At 41.2% G+C, this 18,708-nt stretch overlaps 1 protein-coding gene across 2 annotated transcripts in view; it reads left to right on the forward strand.

Moving 5' to 3' along the window:
- The window catches only part of ATP8B4 (ATPase phospholipid transporting 8B4 (putative)), a 648,069-nt gene that overhangs the window by 382,385 nt on the left and 246,976 nt on the right, over window positions 1–18,708 (forward strand). For both annotated transcript variants that reach the window (XM_082254031.1, XM_082254032.1), the window contains exon 9: window positions 5,311–5,381. In XM_082254031.1, the coding sequence (XP_082110157.1) occupies window positions 5,311–5,381 (71 nt within the window). The remainder of the gene's footprint in view (window positions 1–5,310; window positions 5,382–18,708) is intronic.

Raw genomic sequence — 18,708 nt, forward strand, 5'->3', positions numbered from 1 at the left:
TTAAAGAAGTACATAGGCTCTGAATAATAGGGTGCTGGAGCAGGAAGCAGGTGAGTGTGACATGACACAATGTTTTACAGTACAGCAGTGACTACAGAGAAGTCTGGGCGGGGAGGGTAGTAAAAGCAGGAGGTTGAGCCGTGGTTTTGCTGCTCCATTTTAGGGCCTAACCGTATTAAGCTAAATGTGACAGCTTCCTGGGTGCTAGGGAACTAGCACTCCCCATGATTCTAACAGCCAGGCGAAAGGCTAGGAATAATGTGGGCATTATGCGTGATTTTTTTTTTTCTGAGACATTTGCAAAATGAAGATTTTATGCATATACACATTAGTAACAATCATAGCATAAAGAAGCTGGAAAGTAAGATCTTCTTATTTTTGCTCCATAGCATGGTGTTTGAGTAAATGGGAGCCATCCAGAATTTTTCTATCCAAGCAGTCTAGTCTCTAAAAAGAGAAAGTTCCAGTGTAAAGATTCCAGCATTTAGTGTTGTGTAGGAGAGTTGGACCGTTGCTTGCAGCCTGGCTTGAATTTCTGTTAGGTTTTTTATTGTTATCTGCATTCCAGGGAAGATTACCCTCACTTTCTGTCTCAGTGATAGTGGTCTTACCTTCCAACTCTGTCCAAAACTTAAACGGTTTAAGCTGGAGTTACAGTTTTAAAATGAAGATAGGCACAATTATATGTTTATTACAAATAGACTGTTGAAGTTTATAAATGTATCATGAGGTATAGCAGTAAAAGATATTAATGAAAAGCAAACATATCAGCCAAAATGGCTCAATTCCCCCATCAACACAGTCAGTGTTGATAAGGAGATCTCTCCGATGGAGCTATTGTGTTCTCCTGGTGGAGGGGGTGTGGGGAGCCGTCCCTGCTGGGAAATAATCGCATGGAAAATTCCAAGATGCTGGGTTGTACCCAAGTTAATCGATGGTTTGACTTAAGTACACTAAGCATGCCCATAGATGGTTCAAATCTCGTCTGGTCCCAGCTGAACTGGCCAAGATTTGAACCATCTATGGCCGGTTTAAGAGCAGGAACCACAAAGTTCATACTATTAGTTTTGAGCCAGAAAACTCTCTTCTGTGTGCCTCCATGAAAAATGTTTCACTTTGTCATAAGCAGCCTTCAGGAGTAAACCCTACCATATTCAGTTACTTTGTGCTATAAGATTGTATCTATAGCCAATAAGAGTACACATTTAATAGGGGGGGCTTTTACTTTTAAGAATTTAAAGTGGCTAACAGGTTCACTTTAAAGCAGTGGTTCTTAACCTTGTTGGAGGTACTGAACCCCACCAGTTTCATATGCGCATTCACCGAACCCTTCTTAATTGGAAAAATAAAATATGATTTTTTCAAATTCAAAACATAGGTATATATTTAGGTATATATTTATACATAGGAGCACAAAATGAACAAAACCATTAAAGAACAAAACCATTAAGAACAAAACCATTAAAACATGGGGTGTCAGGAGGGCACACACTGGGTTGGGAGGGCATACCATGGGGTGTCAGGAGGGCACACACTGGGGGGGAGGTGTTGGGAGGGCACACACTGGGGGGGTTGGGAGGGCACACACTGAGGGGGAGGTGTTGGGAGGGCATACCATGGGGTATCAGGAGGGCACAAACCAGGGGGCATTCACAACGCTTTATTGAGCTAAATGAAAAGGACATGCATTTCCATTTGTCAGCTAACAGCACCTCTATGCTAAGCTGCAGTAACTCAGCAGACTTAGCATAGAGGTGCTTGTAAACTAATCCACCATGTACAGCTAGCTGAGCCTACTTCCAGGAACATTCACTCGGCTCCCTCTGCTCTGCTGCTCACACTTTCCTCTTCCAGGCGGGGGCGCGATCTCCGTGGTCCGGTACATCCCCATCCCGCCCACTCAAGCAGCCTGCAGGAGATAGGCTGGAAACCTGCTGGGGGAGGTACAGGGGGCGGAGTGTCAAGTGTCTATGTGTAATGGCTGTGAGTTGTCCCGCCGAGGCGCGCCCGCCAAGTCAGTGCGTGTGACCGGCGGACTCGATGTCCGCCAGTCACACTGCGATCGCTCCTGTGAAGGGAGAATGACAGAGCGGCTTGTGTAAACAAGCTGCCTGTCAGTTCTCCCTGTGTAAAAGTGAAGATCTGACCGTTCTACTATGTAGAACGGTTGATCTTTGCTTTTACACCAATAGGAATGTCCCTGCACAGTTAGAAGCACGCCCCTAGGACACACTTAACCCCTCCCTGTCCAATAAAGTTAACCCCTTCCCTGCCAGTGTCATTTTTGCAGTAACAGTGCATATGTATAGCACTGATTACTGCAGTAATGTCACTGGTACCCCCAAAAGTGTCAAAAATGTCAGTCAAGGGTCCGATCTGTCGGCTGCAATGTCGCAGTACCGAAAAAAAAATCGCAGATCGCCGCCATTACGCGTTAAAAAAAAAAACACCAAAAATGACAAAAATCTTTCCCTTTGTTAGTAAACGCGATAACTTTTGCGCAAACCAATCAAAATACGCTTTTTGCGATTTTTTTTTTTCTACCAAACATAGGTAGCATAAAACAAATTGGCCGAAAAATGTTAAAAAATTTTGATTTTTACTTTTTTTTTTGGGGAATTTCATATAAAAAAATGTGGAAAATATTGTTGTTTTTGCAAAATTTACGCTCTTTTTTTGTTTATAGCGCGTGATCAAAAAATCGCACAGGTGATCAAATACCACCAAAAGAAAGCTCTGTTTGTGGGAAAAAAAGGACGTCAAATTCGTTTAGGTACAGCGTCGCACGACCGCGCAATTGTCCGTTAAAGTCACGCAGTAAAAAATCGCAAAAAAACCCCTGGTCCTTTAGAAGCCAAATCCTCCGGGGCTTAAGTGGTTAATCTGTCCCACTAGACAATGTACCCGTGTGGTGCAGCCATCTGAGAAAAGGTGAATTCATATTTGCATTACAGCCTGTATGGTAAAAACACCTCTGCAATTTGTGTAACAGTAAAATGTCCCAGATTTCTGCAGGGCAGAAGGCATAGACCAGTGGCCCAATGTGCGATTATAGATGGGGATGGGGGACTTTGAGCAGTAGGCTTTTTTTTTTCCTGGTGGTCTGACCAGTAATACACCTCCTGTATTAGAGTGCCCCCACTTTGGATGCACAGGGACACCTTTGGACTGCAGTGTTGTCAGTCTGGGGGGAGGTAAGTATTAGAAGTACTAGATACACTAACAAATTGAAGCTTAACTCTAGCACACCCCACAATTATAGCAACATGAATAAATAAAAGCTGATGCTTGTAATAAATAATAAATAAAAGCTGATGCTTGATTGCCCCGGCAGTGTTAAATATTGTTTGTCTTATCCCTCTAACTGCTACATTTGCAGGAGCGCTTGTTTGGTTAAAAAAAAAAAAATAAACTTACTGGCTTGATCACCAGGTGACTATATGGGAAAGAAAACATTTAAAAGAAAACGAATGCAGCCATTACATCTTAAGCTGGATACACACTATCCAACTTTTGTGGTTAGATTTCCTTCAGATTTACCTTTTCTATGTAGTGCAAGGGCCTGCCAGCTTGCATACAAATTGAAAGTGTTTAGGTTTGACCTCATATTATATGGTTTTGGTAAGTCTAAAGGAAAAAGTCTTCAGAAAATCTTATAGTGTGTATGGCCCTTAAGAATTTTTTTTAGCTGAAATATAATAAAATGTTTGCTTTTTGATTTATTCCTGCTTTAACTACAAATCTTCGATCAGACTTCGCATATCAGTCGCAGCACTACTTAGGCTGCATGTTTTGGGGAAAGACTAAGAGTTTATTTCAAACAGTTTATGGTTTAGATTATAACGGTACCAGTATTCTTACGTGATCGCGAATGACAAATGTGTTTTTAGATGTACTGCTTGTAATACTGTATTACTTCCAAAAGATGGCAGGAGAGTCATACTGCAAAAGTCTGTACTGTATACCTTTTTCATCTGGCTGTTTTAATGTCATGGCACCAGAGAGCATGCATAAGACAAGATTAACATGCCAGCTTTAGCTGTTCATTTTTCCTTTTATGAGTCTTTTTTGTTCTTAAGATTTAAGAAGTCTTAAAATACTATTGGATGGTAGACTATCAGCAGAGATGCTGATTAGGACAGATGTCTCTGTATCTCTGAAATGTACAATAGCCTATATTAGAGCAAATATCCATTTTTCTTAAAGTGGTATTAAACCCAAAATCAAACATTTTTTTGTTTGCAGCTTACTAATTCATAGATGCGATGGCTGTATTTTTTTTTCTTCTTTTTTAGGCTTTCTTGACTTTACATTCATCTTGTAGTCCAGCCAGTAAGTCTGTTGTTTTTCAACAGAACAAGCTGTCCTACAAATGTAGCAGTTAGAGTGTTGAGCCAAACCATTTAACGCTGACATGAGTGCTAATGATGATTAGCTTTTATTTGTTAATGTAAAACCTTTATCCCAAAGGAGTGTGAGCTGGAGTTTAGCATTAATTTGCTAGTGTATTTAAATATGCTAGTACATTTAACACTCTCCTTCCCCAGACTAACTATGCTGCTGTCCAAAGGTGCGCCTGTGCTCCTTCATCCAGAGTGGATGCACTTCTATACAGGAGGTGTGTTACTGGCCAGATCACTGGGTGAAAACAGAGGGAATATCCTATACAAATAAAATGAATTCAGCCACCACATCTAAGCAGTTGAACTATATAATTTAAACTGTGTACCTTGTGGGTTGTTTTTGGCGTCTAGAATATAATATTCTTCAGGGTAAACAGATGCAGCCTGAAGAGGCAGGATAAAAATGAAATAATTGAATGGAATGGCTATATTCTTAAATGACCCTGATTTCTCAGTGGAAGGGAGAAAGAAAACGTGCTGTACGTAGAATGGGTGCCATGCCAGGTGGAGTACATTTATCGCATGGTAGCTGTACACTACCTGAAGTCATGTGTCTGACCATACCAAATATGAATTAATAGTACATTAGAGTCACTAAAATATAATACGTCTTTGCATGGCCTATATTCACTAACTTTGCTTTAAACTGTTTTACTTTGACTGGTTGTTCTCATCGTTATGTCGAGGGCGCGGTCACTCCAGACTCATAAAGTAAAGCTTGGTAAACAATGAAACACTGTAATTGGCCACTGTACACAAAGTGAATCATGTGTTAACCTCAGCAATCCTGTAACAGATAGCAGTGTTTTTCCTGACACTAATCTTCTGCAAGGGATCTGTCCTATTTACTGTGGCAAATGAAATATTTCAGCCAAACGTATAAACCAGATACTTATCTGTTTCACAGGCTGACTTGCTCCTCCTCTCCAGCAGTGAACCACATGGCCTATGTTACGTGGAAACAGCTGAGCTTGATGGGTGAGTTTTTTTTTGTCTTTGATTTATTTTATCTTTTTTTTTTTAACATATGATTTGCTGTTTTTGAAAACCACATTTGATTTTTTTTCCCCTCAGTGTACTGATAAAGCAAAATACATACGCAACACTATACCAATTCTTTATTTTTCACCATTTTTTTTTTTGGAAAGAGCCAGCATAAAACTTAAATTTCTTTTTAGAAAATGTACAATAATGTGCAAAAGTCACAGGCACTTTACATACAGTAGTTCCCTAAATATTTGTCTAAAATGGTCATGTTATGTCTTCTGCTTTTGACTGTCATGGAACACGAATTGAAAGTGATACAATAGGATATCTAGGCAGCACAGTGGCTAAGTGGTTGGCGTTTTCGCCTAGCAGCACTAGGGTCGTTGGTTCGAATCTCAACCACAGCGCTACATGCTTAGAGTTTGCATGTTCTCCCTGTTCTGGCATAGGTTTCCCCTGGGTACTCCGGTTTCCTTCTACACTCCAAAGATATGCTGGTAGGTTAATTGGCTCCTGTCTAAATTGGCGCTAGTATGTGAATGTATGAATGTGAGTTAGGGACCTTAGACTGTAAGCTCCTTGAGGGCAGAGACTAATGTGAATGTACTATAAATATCTGTGTAAAGCGCTGTGTGAATTGACGATGATATAAAAGTACCTGAAATAAATAAATACATACAGTGCCTTGCGAAAGTATTCGGCCCCCTTGAACTTTTCGACCTTTTGCCACATTTCAAGCTTCAAACATAAAGATATAAATCTGTAATTTTTTGTGAAGAATCAACAAGTGGGACACAATCATGAAGTGGAACGAAATTTATTGGATATTTCAAACTTTTTTAACAAATAAAAAACTGAAAAATTGGGCGTGCAAAATTATTCAGCCCCCTTAAGGTAATACTTTGTAGTGTCACCTTTTGCTGCGATTACAGCTGTAAGTCGCTTGGGGTATGTCTCTATCAGTTTTGCACATCGAGAGACTGACATTTTTGCCCATTCCTCCTTGCAAAACAGCTCGAGCTCAGTGAGGTTGGATGGAGAGCGTTTGTGAACAGCAGTTTTCAGTTCTTTCCACAGATTCTCGATTGGATTCAGGTCTGGACTTTGACTTGGCCATTCTAACACCTGGATATGTTTATTTGTGAACCATTTCATTGTAGATTTTGCTTTATGTTTTGGATCATTATCTTGTTGGAAGACAAATCTCTGTCCCAGTCTCATGTCTTTTGCAGACTCCATCGGGTTTTCTTCCAGAATGGTCCCGTATTTGGCTCCACCCATCTTCCCATCAATTTCACCATCTTCCCTGTCTCTGCTGAACAAAAGCAGGCCCAAACTATGATGCTGCCACCACCATGTTTGACAGTGGGGATGGTGTGTTCAGGGTGATGAGCTGTGTTGCTTTTACGCCAAACATAACGTTTTGCATTGTTGCCAAAAAGTTTGATTTTGGTTTCATCTGACCAGAGCACCTTCTTCCACATGTTTGGTGTGTCTCCCAGGTGGCTTGTGGCAAACTTTAAACAACACTTTTTATGGATGTCTTTAAGAAATGGCTTTCTTCTTGCCACTCTTCCATAAAGGCCAGATTTGTGCAGTATACGATTGATTGTTGTCCTATGGACAGAGTCTCCCACCTCAGCTGTAGATCTCTGCAGTTCACCAGAGTGATCATGGGCCTCTTGGCTGCATCTCTGATCAGTCTTCTCCTTGTATGAGCTGAAAGTTTAGAGGGACGGCCAGGTCTTCGTAGATTTGCAGTGGTCTGATACTCCTTCCATTTCAATATTATCGCTTGCACAGTGCTCCTTGGGATGTTTAAAGCTTGGGAAATCTTATTGTATCCAAATCCAGCTTTAAACTTTTCCACAACAGTATCTCGGACCTGCCTGGTGTGTTCCTTGTTCTTCATGATGCTCTCTGCGCTTTAAACGGACCTCTGAGACTATCACAGTGCAGATGCATTTATATGGAGACTTGATTACACACAGGTGGATTCTATTTATCATCATTAGTCATTTGGGTCAACATTGGATCATTCAGAGATCCTCACTGAACTTCTGGAGAGATTTTGCTGCACTGAAAGTAAAGGGTCTGAATAATTTTGCGTGCCCAATTTTTTCAGTTTTTTATTTGTTAACAAAGTTTGAAATATCCAATAAATTTCGTTCCACTTCATGATTGTGTCCCACTTGTTGTTGATTCTTCACAAAAAATGACAGTTTTATATCTTTGTTTGAAGCCTGAAATGTGTCAAAAGGTCGCAAAGTTCAAGGGGGCTGAATACTTTCGCAAAGCACTGCATCTTAATGCCCATAAAAAAAAAGAAAAAAAAACTAACATGGTAGACCGATATCTAGTCAAAAATCATGATATGCTTGTAAGATTGTTTATTTTAGCAGTTAATGCAAATAGCGGTTATGATCAGTGACATAAAAGATTGGTTGTGCCAGACTGTTTAAATGAAGGGAAAAACTGCTCAGATTGTTGTAGATGTGTTAATTTCACCTTTAAATCCTGCACCATGGCAAAAGTAAGCATAGCAACAAGTCACAAGGTTGTCATCCTGTATTAGCAGGGTCTCTACCAAGCAGACATTTTTGTCAGATGGGTATTCCTTGGTGCAATGTCCAAGCTGTTCTGCAGTGGCAGAAACAAATTGGAAAGGTTTAGGACCATCAGTGAAGTGGTTGGCATGAAAACGGAGTGCAGCAAACAGCAAATGCTTCTAGCTTACTTCCAACCAAAATGGAAGAGGCCCTGCACTAATATTAGCACAGAACTGGCAGAATCTAAGACCCAGATACACTCACCTATAGTCCGTTGTAGCCTTATCACATCACTGGTTTGTGTGAAAGTGTTGTGAACAAAAAGCTTCTCTTCCAAGATGGAAAAAAAGCCAAGCAACATTCCCCCAAAGGCTGAAGAGGGATGGCAGTAGGTGCTCTGGCCTGATAAGTCAAATTTGGCTCCAACAGAAACAAGTTTTGCCATTAAAAAAATGAAGAATGTACATGGATAGAGGCCTGCAGGCAACATTAAAGCAAGGTAGTTCCCTGCAACTTTAGGGCTGCATTTCTGCACGCTGTTTTTGTCAAAATCAATGGCCTCCTCACTGTGGAGAAGTGCATGTAGTGCCATCACACAGACGTCTGATCATTCACAACTTCATTCTGCAGCATGGTAATGACCCAAAACCCAAGTGCATCCCAAATAATACTTAAATATCTGCAATACAAAGAAAAATGAATATTTTAACAGAATATATGGTCCTGATGTCCGCATCATTGAAGTCAGCCTGAGCTACAAAAGAAAGTAAGACATCCAAAGTCAGAGGTGGAACTGTGACAAGTAATCCAAGATGCTTGGAACAAGTTTCAATGCAAGTACCAATTACAAGGACAATAAAAAAGAGAACACCAGCCTAGTGCATTATCTCAAGCACCATTAAGAATAAAAAGTCTAAATTTGCTCACAAAATCTGTAAGTACATGGTCGATTTATGAATTGTGTAGCAGGGTCTTCTGAACTTCAAGGACCTGGAAAACCAATGTGGAAGAACACATGACACAAAGCATGATGGCAAACTCATGAGAAAAAGGTTATATCCTTTGAAACAGAGATGCACCAAAATTTCGGCAGCCAAAAAAGGTGTTATTGGCATTTTGCCAACAAAATGTGTGTTTTTCATAGGTCATGTGACTCAAAAACGTAAAATGGTACATTATTGATGTATCCTGCCTGCATTTTCAATGCAGAGGTGTGTTTTTGGTGTGGCTTTTTTAACTGACCAAGAATGCATCAAGCATTTTTAACACCACAACAGAAGCTCAATGGACCAGTGTGAAGACATTCATAGAATTTAAAGGGATACATTTTTCTTGAGCTTTTCATGTGCTAAAGGGGGCAATAATGGCGGACAGTAAATTTTATTTTCATTTAAATTAATTATATTAATTAAAAGTCAAATATAATACAATCAATACAAATATATATATATACAAATATATATATATATATATATATATATATATATATATATATATATATATATATATAACATTTTTTTTTTTTTTTTTTTTAGAAGGTGTCTTTTTTGGTTTTCGGCCAAGTGCATCCTGCATTTTCGGTCTCGGCACCAGAATTTCCATTTAGTGCACCTCTACTTTGAAATGCATTAGCCTCCTTGCTTTGTGTCGTGTGGTCTTCCACATTGGTTATCCAGGTCCTCGAGTTTCAGAAGATCCTGCTACATGATTCATTATTTATCCATATATACTTACAGCTTTTGTGGGATTTTTATACACTTTTTAAAAACAAACAGTGCTTGAGATAACTCATTGGGCTAGTGCTCCATTTTAGTTTGTTGTTCTTTTGGTTTAGTTGGGATCAAAGATTTCTGAAGAGGGCTGCAAAGGCAAGTGCAGACTGAGCACCACATGGATTAAATCAGTGAATGTGCCTCCTCACTCTGGAGATCAATTACAATTGAGCGCTGTTTTTAAGCTTCTTTTTCATCTTCAGAAAAAAAATATACAGTGCATTAGGAAAGTTTTCACAGCACTTCACTTTTTTGACATTTTGTTATGTTACAGCCTTATTTCAAAATGGATTAAATTCCTTATTTTCCTCAAAATTTTACAAACAATACCCCATAATGACAACAGGAAAAAAGTTTGTTTGAAATCTTTGCAAATGTATTAAAAATAAAAAAATGGCATGTACATATGTATTCACAGCCTTTGCTCAATACTTTGTTGAAGCACCTTTGACACCAATTACAGCCTCAAGTCTTTTTGAGTATGAGACTACAAGCTTGGCATAGCTATTTTTGGGCAGTTTCTCCTATTCTTCTTTGCAGGACCTCTCAAGCTCCATCAGGTTGGATGGGGAACATTGGTGCACAGCCATTTTCAGATCTCTCCAGAGATGTTCAATCGGGTTCAAGTCTGGGCTCTGGCTGGGCCACTCAAAGACATTCACAGCTTTGTCCTGTAGCCACTCCTTTGTTATCTTGGCTGTGTGCCTAGGGTCGTTGTACTGTTGGAAGATGGACCTTCACCCCAGCCTAAGGTCCAGAGCGCTCTGAAGCAGATTTTCATCAAGGATGTCTCTGTACATTGCTTCATTCATCTTTCCTTCGATCCTGACTAGTCTCCCAGTTCTAGTCTCCCTGCCACTAAACCGTATCCCCACAGCATGCTTCACTGTAGTGTTGGTATTAGCCAGGTCATGAGCGCTGCCTGGTTTCCTCCAGACATGACGCTTGCCATTCAGGCCAAAGAGTTAAATCTTTGTTTCATCCTACCAGAGAATTTTGTTTCTCATGGTCTGAGAGTTCTTCAAGGGCCTTTTGCTGTCAAGGCAGGCTGTCATGTGCCTTTTACTGTCAATTTTGTCAACAAAAACGTTTTTGTCAGAAATTTTCATCATCGACCTTTTTACAGTGACAAAAACGAAAATCAATTCCATTTCATTAAGGGATGAAAGCAAAACGAAAATGTAAGGGCAGGGACATTTGCCCTCATGAACTAAATTCCGGTTTCCACTGAGCTCTGCCTGTTTTCACTCCCAACATGCAAGCAACTGTGCAGCCAGTATTATAGGCCTCTGAATCCTCAGACGACTGTCCAGTGCAGCAGTGTGCATTACAGACCTCCTAAGTCCCAACAAGAGTTTCACTCCCTACTCACGAGTCATGACAGTCTGTCCAGAGCAGAGAGCACCCACTGTGAGTGTGTACATTGCAATTACAGGCCTGAGGCCTGCCCTCAGGCCACTGACCGTCCAGAGCACTATGTGTGCTTTTCAGGCCTCCTCTGACCACTGGAATCCAGGACACGGTGCATTACAGGCCATCCCTCAGACCTGAGACCACTATCCAGTTTTGTGAAGCATTACAAGCCCCCTCTGACCACCAGCATCCAGAGCACTGTGCAATACATGCCATCCCAGTCAGACCTGAGGCCACCATCCAGCACTGTGCAGTATTACAGGCCTCCTCAGACCACCATCCAGAACACTGTGTAGCATTACAACCACCATCCAGAGCACTGTGCAGCATTACAGGCCTCCTCAGACCACTGTCCAGAGAACTGTGTGCATTACAGGCCTCCTCAGACCAGCATCCAGAGCACTGTGTGCAATCCATTGCAGGCTTCCTCTTTAGACTATCCATGTCCAGAGAATTGGGTGCATTACAGGCCTCAGACCACCATCCAGAGCACTGGGCAGCATTACAGACCTTCTCAGACTGGCTAAATCTGTATCTTTGAGTTTGTTCAAACCTTAATACCATAAATAATAACCTATTAGATTTTTTTTTTACTCAGGGAGTATATAATGAGTTTGGCAATTCTATAGAAATGCTTAAATAATGCATTACAATTTACCTAAACACATTCAATTTTGGTTGGCTAAGATTATTTTATCTGACTAAAATTTACTGGAGATTTTAGGCAACTAAAATTCAACTAAAATTAAAACAAATGCAGATGACTAAAATGGGACTAAAGCTAAAACGACAGTTTTGTCAAAAGACTAAAACTAAATCAAAATTTGATGCCAAAATTAACACTGCTTTTAGTGAGGAGTGGCTTCCATCTGGCCACTCTACCATACAGGCCTGATTGGTGGAGTGCTGCAGAGATGGTTGTTCTTCTGGAAGGTTCTACTCTCTGCACCAAGAAACGCTGGAGCTCTGTCAGAGTAACCATGGGGTTCTTGGTCACCTCCATGACTAGGGCTCTTCTCTCCCCGATTGCTCAGTTTGGCCGATTGGCCCGCTCTAGGAAGAGTCCTGGTGCTTCCAAACTTCCTCCATTTGCAGATGATGGAGGCCACTGTGCTCATTGGGACCTTCAGAAAATTTTCTGTACCCTTGCCCACATTTGTTCCTCCATACAATCCTGTCTCGGAGGTCTACAGACAATTCCTTGGGCTTCATGGCTTGGTTTGTGCTCCGACATGCACTGTTAACTGTGGGACCTTATATAGACAGGTGTGTGCTTTTCCAAATCATGTCCAATCAACTGAATTTACCATAGGTGGACTCCAATCAAGTTGCAGAAACATTGCAGGATGATCAGTGGAAACAGGATGCACCTGAGCTAAATTTTGAGTGTTATGGCAAAGGCTGTGGCTGCTTATGTAAATGTGATTTTTTTCGTATTTTATTTTTAATAAATTTGCAAAGATTTTAACTAGGGATCAACAGATTATCAGCAAAGCCGATATATCGGGGGCCGATATGCACTTTCCCCGATATATCGGAATCGGCCCCTGAGGTTATTGATATTGCCCATATTTCAGGAAAGTGCTTGTACCGGAGTAATGCCTGCAGCTTGAGGAATCACCCTGGTACCGTCGTCCATAGCCGACGGTCGGCTGTCTTGTAATGACAACTGATGCGGCTGAGAACTGTGGGGGGGGGGGGGCGCGGCTTTTGAAATGATCATAGAGACCTGAACGCAGAAGGATCACAGGGGCTCTATGATCATTCTAGGGAGAACGGTCAGCTGTGTTTACAACAGCTGACTGTTCTTCTGTCTCAGCGGGGAACGATCGCATGTGTCAGGTCACAATCGGAGCCACCTGCCCCGTGCATCGGCTTCTGCGCTGACGAGCGGGGGCGGGTGCACGCTGCTGCGTTTTGTGCAGGAGCGGCTACCTGCCACAGTATAACTGTGGCGAGCAGTCGTAAAGTGGTTAAGCAAACTTTTTACATTGTCATTGTGGGGTATTTTTTGTATAATTTTGAGGAAAATAATTAATTTCATCCATTTTGGAATAAGGCTGTAACATAACAAAATGTGGAAAAAGTGAAGCGCTGTGAATACTTTTCTGATGCACTGTAACTACTTATTAATTAATATACTTCTGTATATCGGCGCAATTTTAATGACAAAGGGGTGGTAACAACAAATATGGAACAGCACTTTCTATTAATTTTCTTGATTACTGAAAACTGTTCATGGCATTATTTTTGGGCACTCTTTAAGGTAAGACGCTGGCAAAGTACTATATATGACTTTTTACATTTTTTACTCAAGGCACTTTGAACTGTTTAAAACGCCACAAAGTTCAGCTCCCCTGTTCCCCTGTACTTTGTCACTGGCTACTATTTACTTGTCATGTTGAATTATCAGAAATATTATTTGAGGCCATGAAATAGCTAGCAGAGATTTTTTTCTGTGTAGGTGTCTTAAATGGTTAGTGTAAGTATGTACAATAATTAAAGCGGAACTAAACCCTCCTATCCTTGTCAGAAAAGGATTATGCCATCCTAGCCTCTTTTAAAATCTGTAATTGCCATACAGCTACACATTATGACTTATGACACAGCCATCTATTGCCTTGAGAGTTTGGTTGAGAGCTAACATAAGCACACAGGCAACTCTGACCATTTATCACCAGAGGCATGATTTGAATGTAAAGTAACCATTTAGGGTTTAGTCATGTTTTAAATAGAATAGTGCCTATATAGTGTTCGTTTTTGTTTGTCACTGTAGTGTAGCCACTTTTTTTTAATGGTGAACCTTTTTGCTTCCTATTGCCATTATTAAGTTCCCTGTATATTCAACATGTAATCTACTTTGCATTACTCTACTCTTGCATTTTCCATTGATCTAATCCAGGGGTGTCCAAACTTTTTTCAAAGATTTGATGAAGTGAACATGCGTGAGGGCCGACCATTTTGTCTGGTATTCTTTGGACCAATAAAATGAAATGCTAATAACTATTTTATGCAAAATTTATTGCAAACGGCATACTTTTAATTTAGTCACATGGATGACAAATCTAAACAGGTGTTATATCACTCGTCCTTTCATATCTGAAGGCCAGATGAAAAAAATATCCAGGAAGCTGAAATATATGTCAGGAACATTATAAAGTACATTACATATTATTGGTAATAAAGGTTGTCTGTCAACTTTTAAGTTAAAAAAATATGAACAGGAACATAACACCAAGTGTACATGTTGTGTCCAAATATATTTATAGGACATTTAGACCACCTGACATTAACTGAGATTTTACTATGTATTCATCTCAATTCAGAGCAAAATGAGACTTGTACGGCTATAGAGCCGCTGGTGGGGAGCGGCATGTGCGGTGACCCAATGCAGGGGAGCGAGAGGAGTGCCTGCTTCTCATATAGTTGTCCTGACAACTTTTCAATGTTCTATTTACTACATTGGCATCATTCATGACTATTATTGCTACCATCAGTAATCATCATCAGTGGGTTCATATAGCGCTTATAAGTGTTTAACCTTTGTGTGACTGAAACTTTTGAACATCCCTCCTGGTGTGTGTTGTTCCCACACAGCTGCTACTTGACCCCCAGGTGTTATGCCAATTATTGTGTAGAGGGTGATGGTCCTGAGCAGCACGGGGGCCACAACAATAGATTTTTCCAAATTACATGTGGGGCCGTATTAAAGCGGCCCAGGGGCCGCAATTTGGACTTTGGACTTTGGACAAATTCCAACTGATTGACATTTTATTTCCTAATATACTTGTTTTCTCTTGTTTTGTGGCATCTCAATGCTGGTAATCCACTGTATACAACCAGTTTCTGTCTACATGTATGCACTCAGGGCTGCAAGGCATTTCTCAGGTCAAGTATACTGATGGTGACAGCAGTGGACTGTGCCTGCGTAGTATGTGCTGAAATGGCCACTTCTAGGCTGCCATCAGAAAGTCTTTGTGGCGGTATAACAACGCAAAAGCATTGTTGACTGTGTACGACATTGTAACTAAAAATGAATGCATCACTGGATAGCAGAATAAGTTATATTAGAATACCATGCTATCATAATTTTCTTTATGTAAGACAGCTTTGTTTTGCCTGTTCATGTTTTTTTAATAAAGTAGAATATTTATTAATTTGTCTTTTAATTAAATTTCTGTATCATGTATGGTAATACTTATAATTAAAGCTGAACTCTGGGGTACTTTAAAAATTCTCATTGGGGTAGAGGCATGGTTAGTCTAAGGGTAGGGGAATAAGCATTTTTTCTTTTCCCTTCACCTGGATCTCTTCTCAGCTCTCTGTTGTCCCAGCATGTGGGCAGGCACTTTCCCATCATCAGTGGGAGCTAATAATATTTGGCAATTCAGCAAGACTCGGCTAAATTTCGTTGATTGATCCTACTGGAAAACCAGCATTCGATCAGCAGATGCAGACAGCTGATCAGTGCATTCTAACTGGGGGTGAATACAGGAGTACAGTGGGGGAGATCCTGGCATTCACTTTGCTTGTGTGGATGCGGGGATAGGTTTATTTTATTTTATTTTTGTTCAACCCAGTATACCCTGCTTTACAGCTTTTCCTACCCTACTCGATAAAAAGTCCATTAAACCCGACAGGACAATTGGTGGAAGAGGGGGGGCACTATGAGGGTTATTTTTTTAGTTGCCCGTAATGGGCTTTACATTTTTCTACCTAAATTCACATTTAGAGTCCATTCAGACTAGCGCGACTTGTCAGGCAACTTGGTTGCCTGACAAGTCGCGGCCGGTCGCTCGCCATTGAGTAGTACAGGACCCGTTCTAATAGGAGCGACACAAGTCGCTCCGACTTAGAAAAAGGGTCTTGTACTACTTTGGGGAGACCTGGAGGCGACTTGCATTGACTTCAATTATATGAAGTCCGTGCAAGTCGCGCCGAAGTCGCGTGGCACGCTGTGCACCGCAAGTTCACAGGTCGCCCCACAAAGTCGTGTCGCGCCAGTCTGAATGGGCTGTTATTATATGAATTTTGTTTAACATCTCAGGAATGAAAGTATTTTTTGCTACATCATACGCCATCAACTACAGCTGAACTGCCATGGGATTAGTTTATTTACACTGTAAACATGGAAATATTAAAATATGTATGAATAATGATGCATTTAAGACATGACAACACTATGTACAGTTTTGCTATGCAGGTTTTTCTTTTAGATATTGTGCGAAATTTAGTTTATTTTGACAAAGGGCAAAAATTTTACTAGGAAAATCAATCCACACATGTTGTTTATCTCTATCTTTTTCTTTTTGGTAAAGTTTATTTATTTTCATCAAATAGTATTTATTGTAGATTTACAGTGCACATATTACAAACATTTATTCTATCCATCTAAACTGCATACAGAATATTATAGATTATGTTACACAATAAAAAAGTACAACTTTTAAAGTTAAACAATCTACTTTTTGGCCCAAATGTGTTATATTTTATAAACAACTCTAGTAAATAAGTGTAACCGTAGACAAAAGGTATCTGCTAGAGCAGGGCTCAAAATTTCAAGTCCTGATGAACTAGCCAAATCTTAAGGGTTACTTGCCACCAGTTGATCCACCCAACCCCTACCCCGCCCCTAAACACACCCTCATAAATGATCTCATGAAATTACACTGTTAAATATTTTATGCAGAATTAAGTTACAAAAATAAATATTAATAGCAACTTTATCAGTGCCCATCAATGAAGCCTATCAGTGCCAATTAGTGCAGCAGCATCAGTGCCCATTGATGCAGCCTCATCAGTGCCCATTGATGCAGCCTCATCAGTGCCCATCAATGCAGCCTCATCAGTGCCCATCAATGCAGCCTCATCAGTGCCGATCAATGCAGCCTCATCAGTGCTAATCAATGAAGCTTCATCAGTGCCCAATAATGCAGCCTTATTAATGCAGCCTCACCAGTGGCCATCAATGCAGCCTCACCAGTGGCCATCAATGCAGCCTCACCAGTGCCCATTGATGCAGCCTGCTCAGTTCCCATCCATGCAGCCTCACCAGTGCCCATCAATGCAGCCTCACCAATGCCCATCAGCGCATCCTCATCAGTGCCCATAAATTGCCATCAGTGCAGCCTCACCAGTGCCCATAATTGGCCATCAATGTAGCCTCACCAGTGCCCATCAATGAAGCCCCACCAGTGTCAATCACTGCAGCCTCACCATAGCCCATCAGTGCAGCCTCACCAGTGCCCATCAGCGCAGCCTTATCAGTGCTCATAGATGCAGCCTCACCAGTGCTCATTAGTGTCCATAAATGCCCTTCATTGCAGCCTCACCAGTGCCCATAAATGCCCATCAATACAGCCTGATCAGTGCCTATCAATGCAGCCTGATCAGTGCCCATCAATGCAGCCTGATCTGTGTCCATCAATGCAGCCTCACCAGTGCAAGGGAAGAGAGAGGGAAGGAAGAGGAGAGCCAGCTGGAACATCTCACAGAGCGGGGATTGCCTGCTGTGACAGGTTTAATTTTAATCGCCAGGTGTTCCCAGTGCTCACATTCACACAAAGTCCCGCCTCCTGGATTGGCTCCTATAATAGACTCCACACGTCCCAGCATTGGACCAGTGCTCTGTCTATCATAGGACTCGATCCAGGAGATGGGACTTCGTGTGAATGCAAGCGCCAGGAACACCCGGCAATTCAAATCAAAGCTGTCACAGCGGCGATCCCCACTCTGTGATGATCCGGGTGCTCTCATCTTCCCGGCCTTTCTTTTCCCCTGGCCGATCGCTAGGAGAACAGCTCCCATTTAATCCCACCCCCTTCCGAGGCAGCCACATACTCGCCTTCAATCTTTTTCCACTCGCCAAATGCAAGTGGAAATTTTGAGGGCTGTGCTAGAGCATTTTCCCATCTAGTATTTATTAGCATTTACTGACTTGTATAACAGTGTTTGAAACAAGTTTCAATATTATTATACAGGATTTATATAGCGCCAACAGTTTGTACAGCGCTTTACAACACGAGGGCGGACAGTACAGTTACAATACAATTTTTCTCTTACGTCCCCTGACAGTTGCCGCCCACTCATACTGTCTTCACTTATGGGTATTGTCCTTATCCACAGAGGTAAACTAGGCAAAAGTTTTTGTTAAAATAATACATAAAATCATTTGCATGTACACACCCACAGGGGGCTGTCACTCTGGACCATACCCTCATGTTAGCATTCCCAATTCAGTTTGTCTTTTGCCTAGTTAAGGGGTAGACAGGCTTTCCCTGGCTGGGGCTGCGGTCTCAGCCTCTCTCCTTTTTCATTACCTTTTATTTCTTTAAGTGTTTTTTCTTTATTATGATAGACTTTTATTTGTTCCTGCGCTTAGTTAGTCAGACTTGAGAAGACTACAGCGTTGCGGAGCTGGGAATCGGACTGGTTGTCCTGGTAATCCAGGACAGATAACCTTATGGAATCCCAGCCTGCCATCGAGCGTTTAGCAGGCTATGCCTACGCCATGGCCTCGCAAATGACCTGTCCCTGTCCTCAGGGACAAAGCCCGCAAATGTGGCGACTTCGCTAAAATGGCTC

This window comes from Pelophylax lessonae (genome assembly GCF_965119305.1).
Source record: "Pelophylax lessonae genome assembly, chromosome: 4".
NCBI classification, from domain to species: domain Eukaryota; kingdom Metazoa; phylum Chordata; class Amphibia; order Anura; family Ranidae; genus Pelophylax; species Pelophylax lessonae.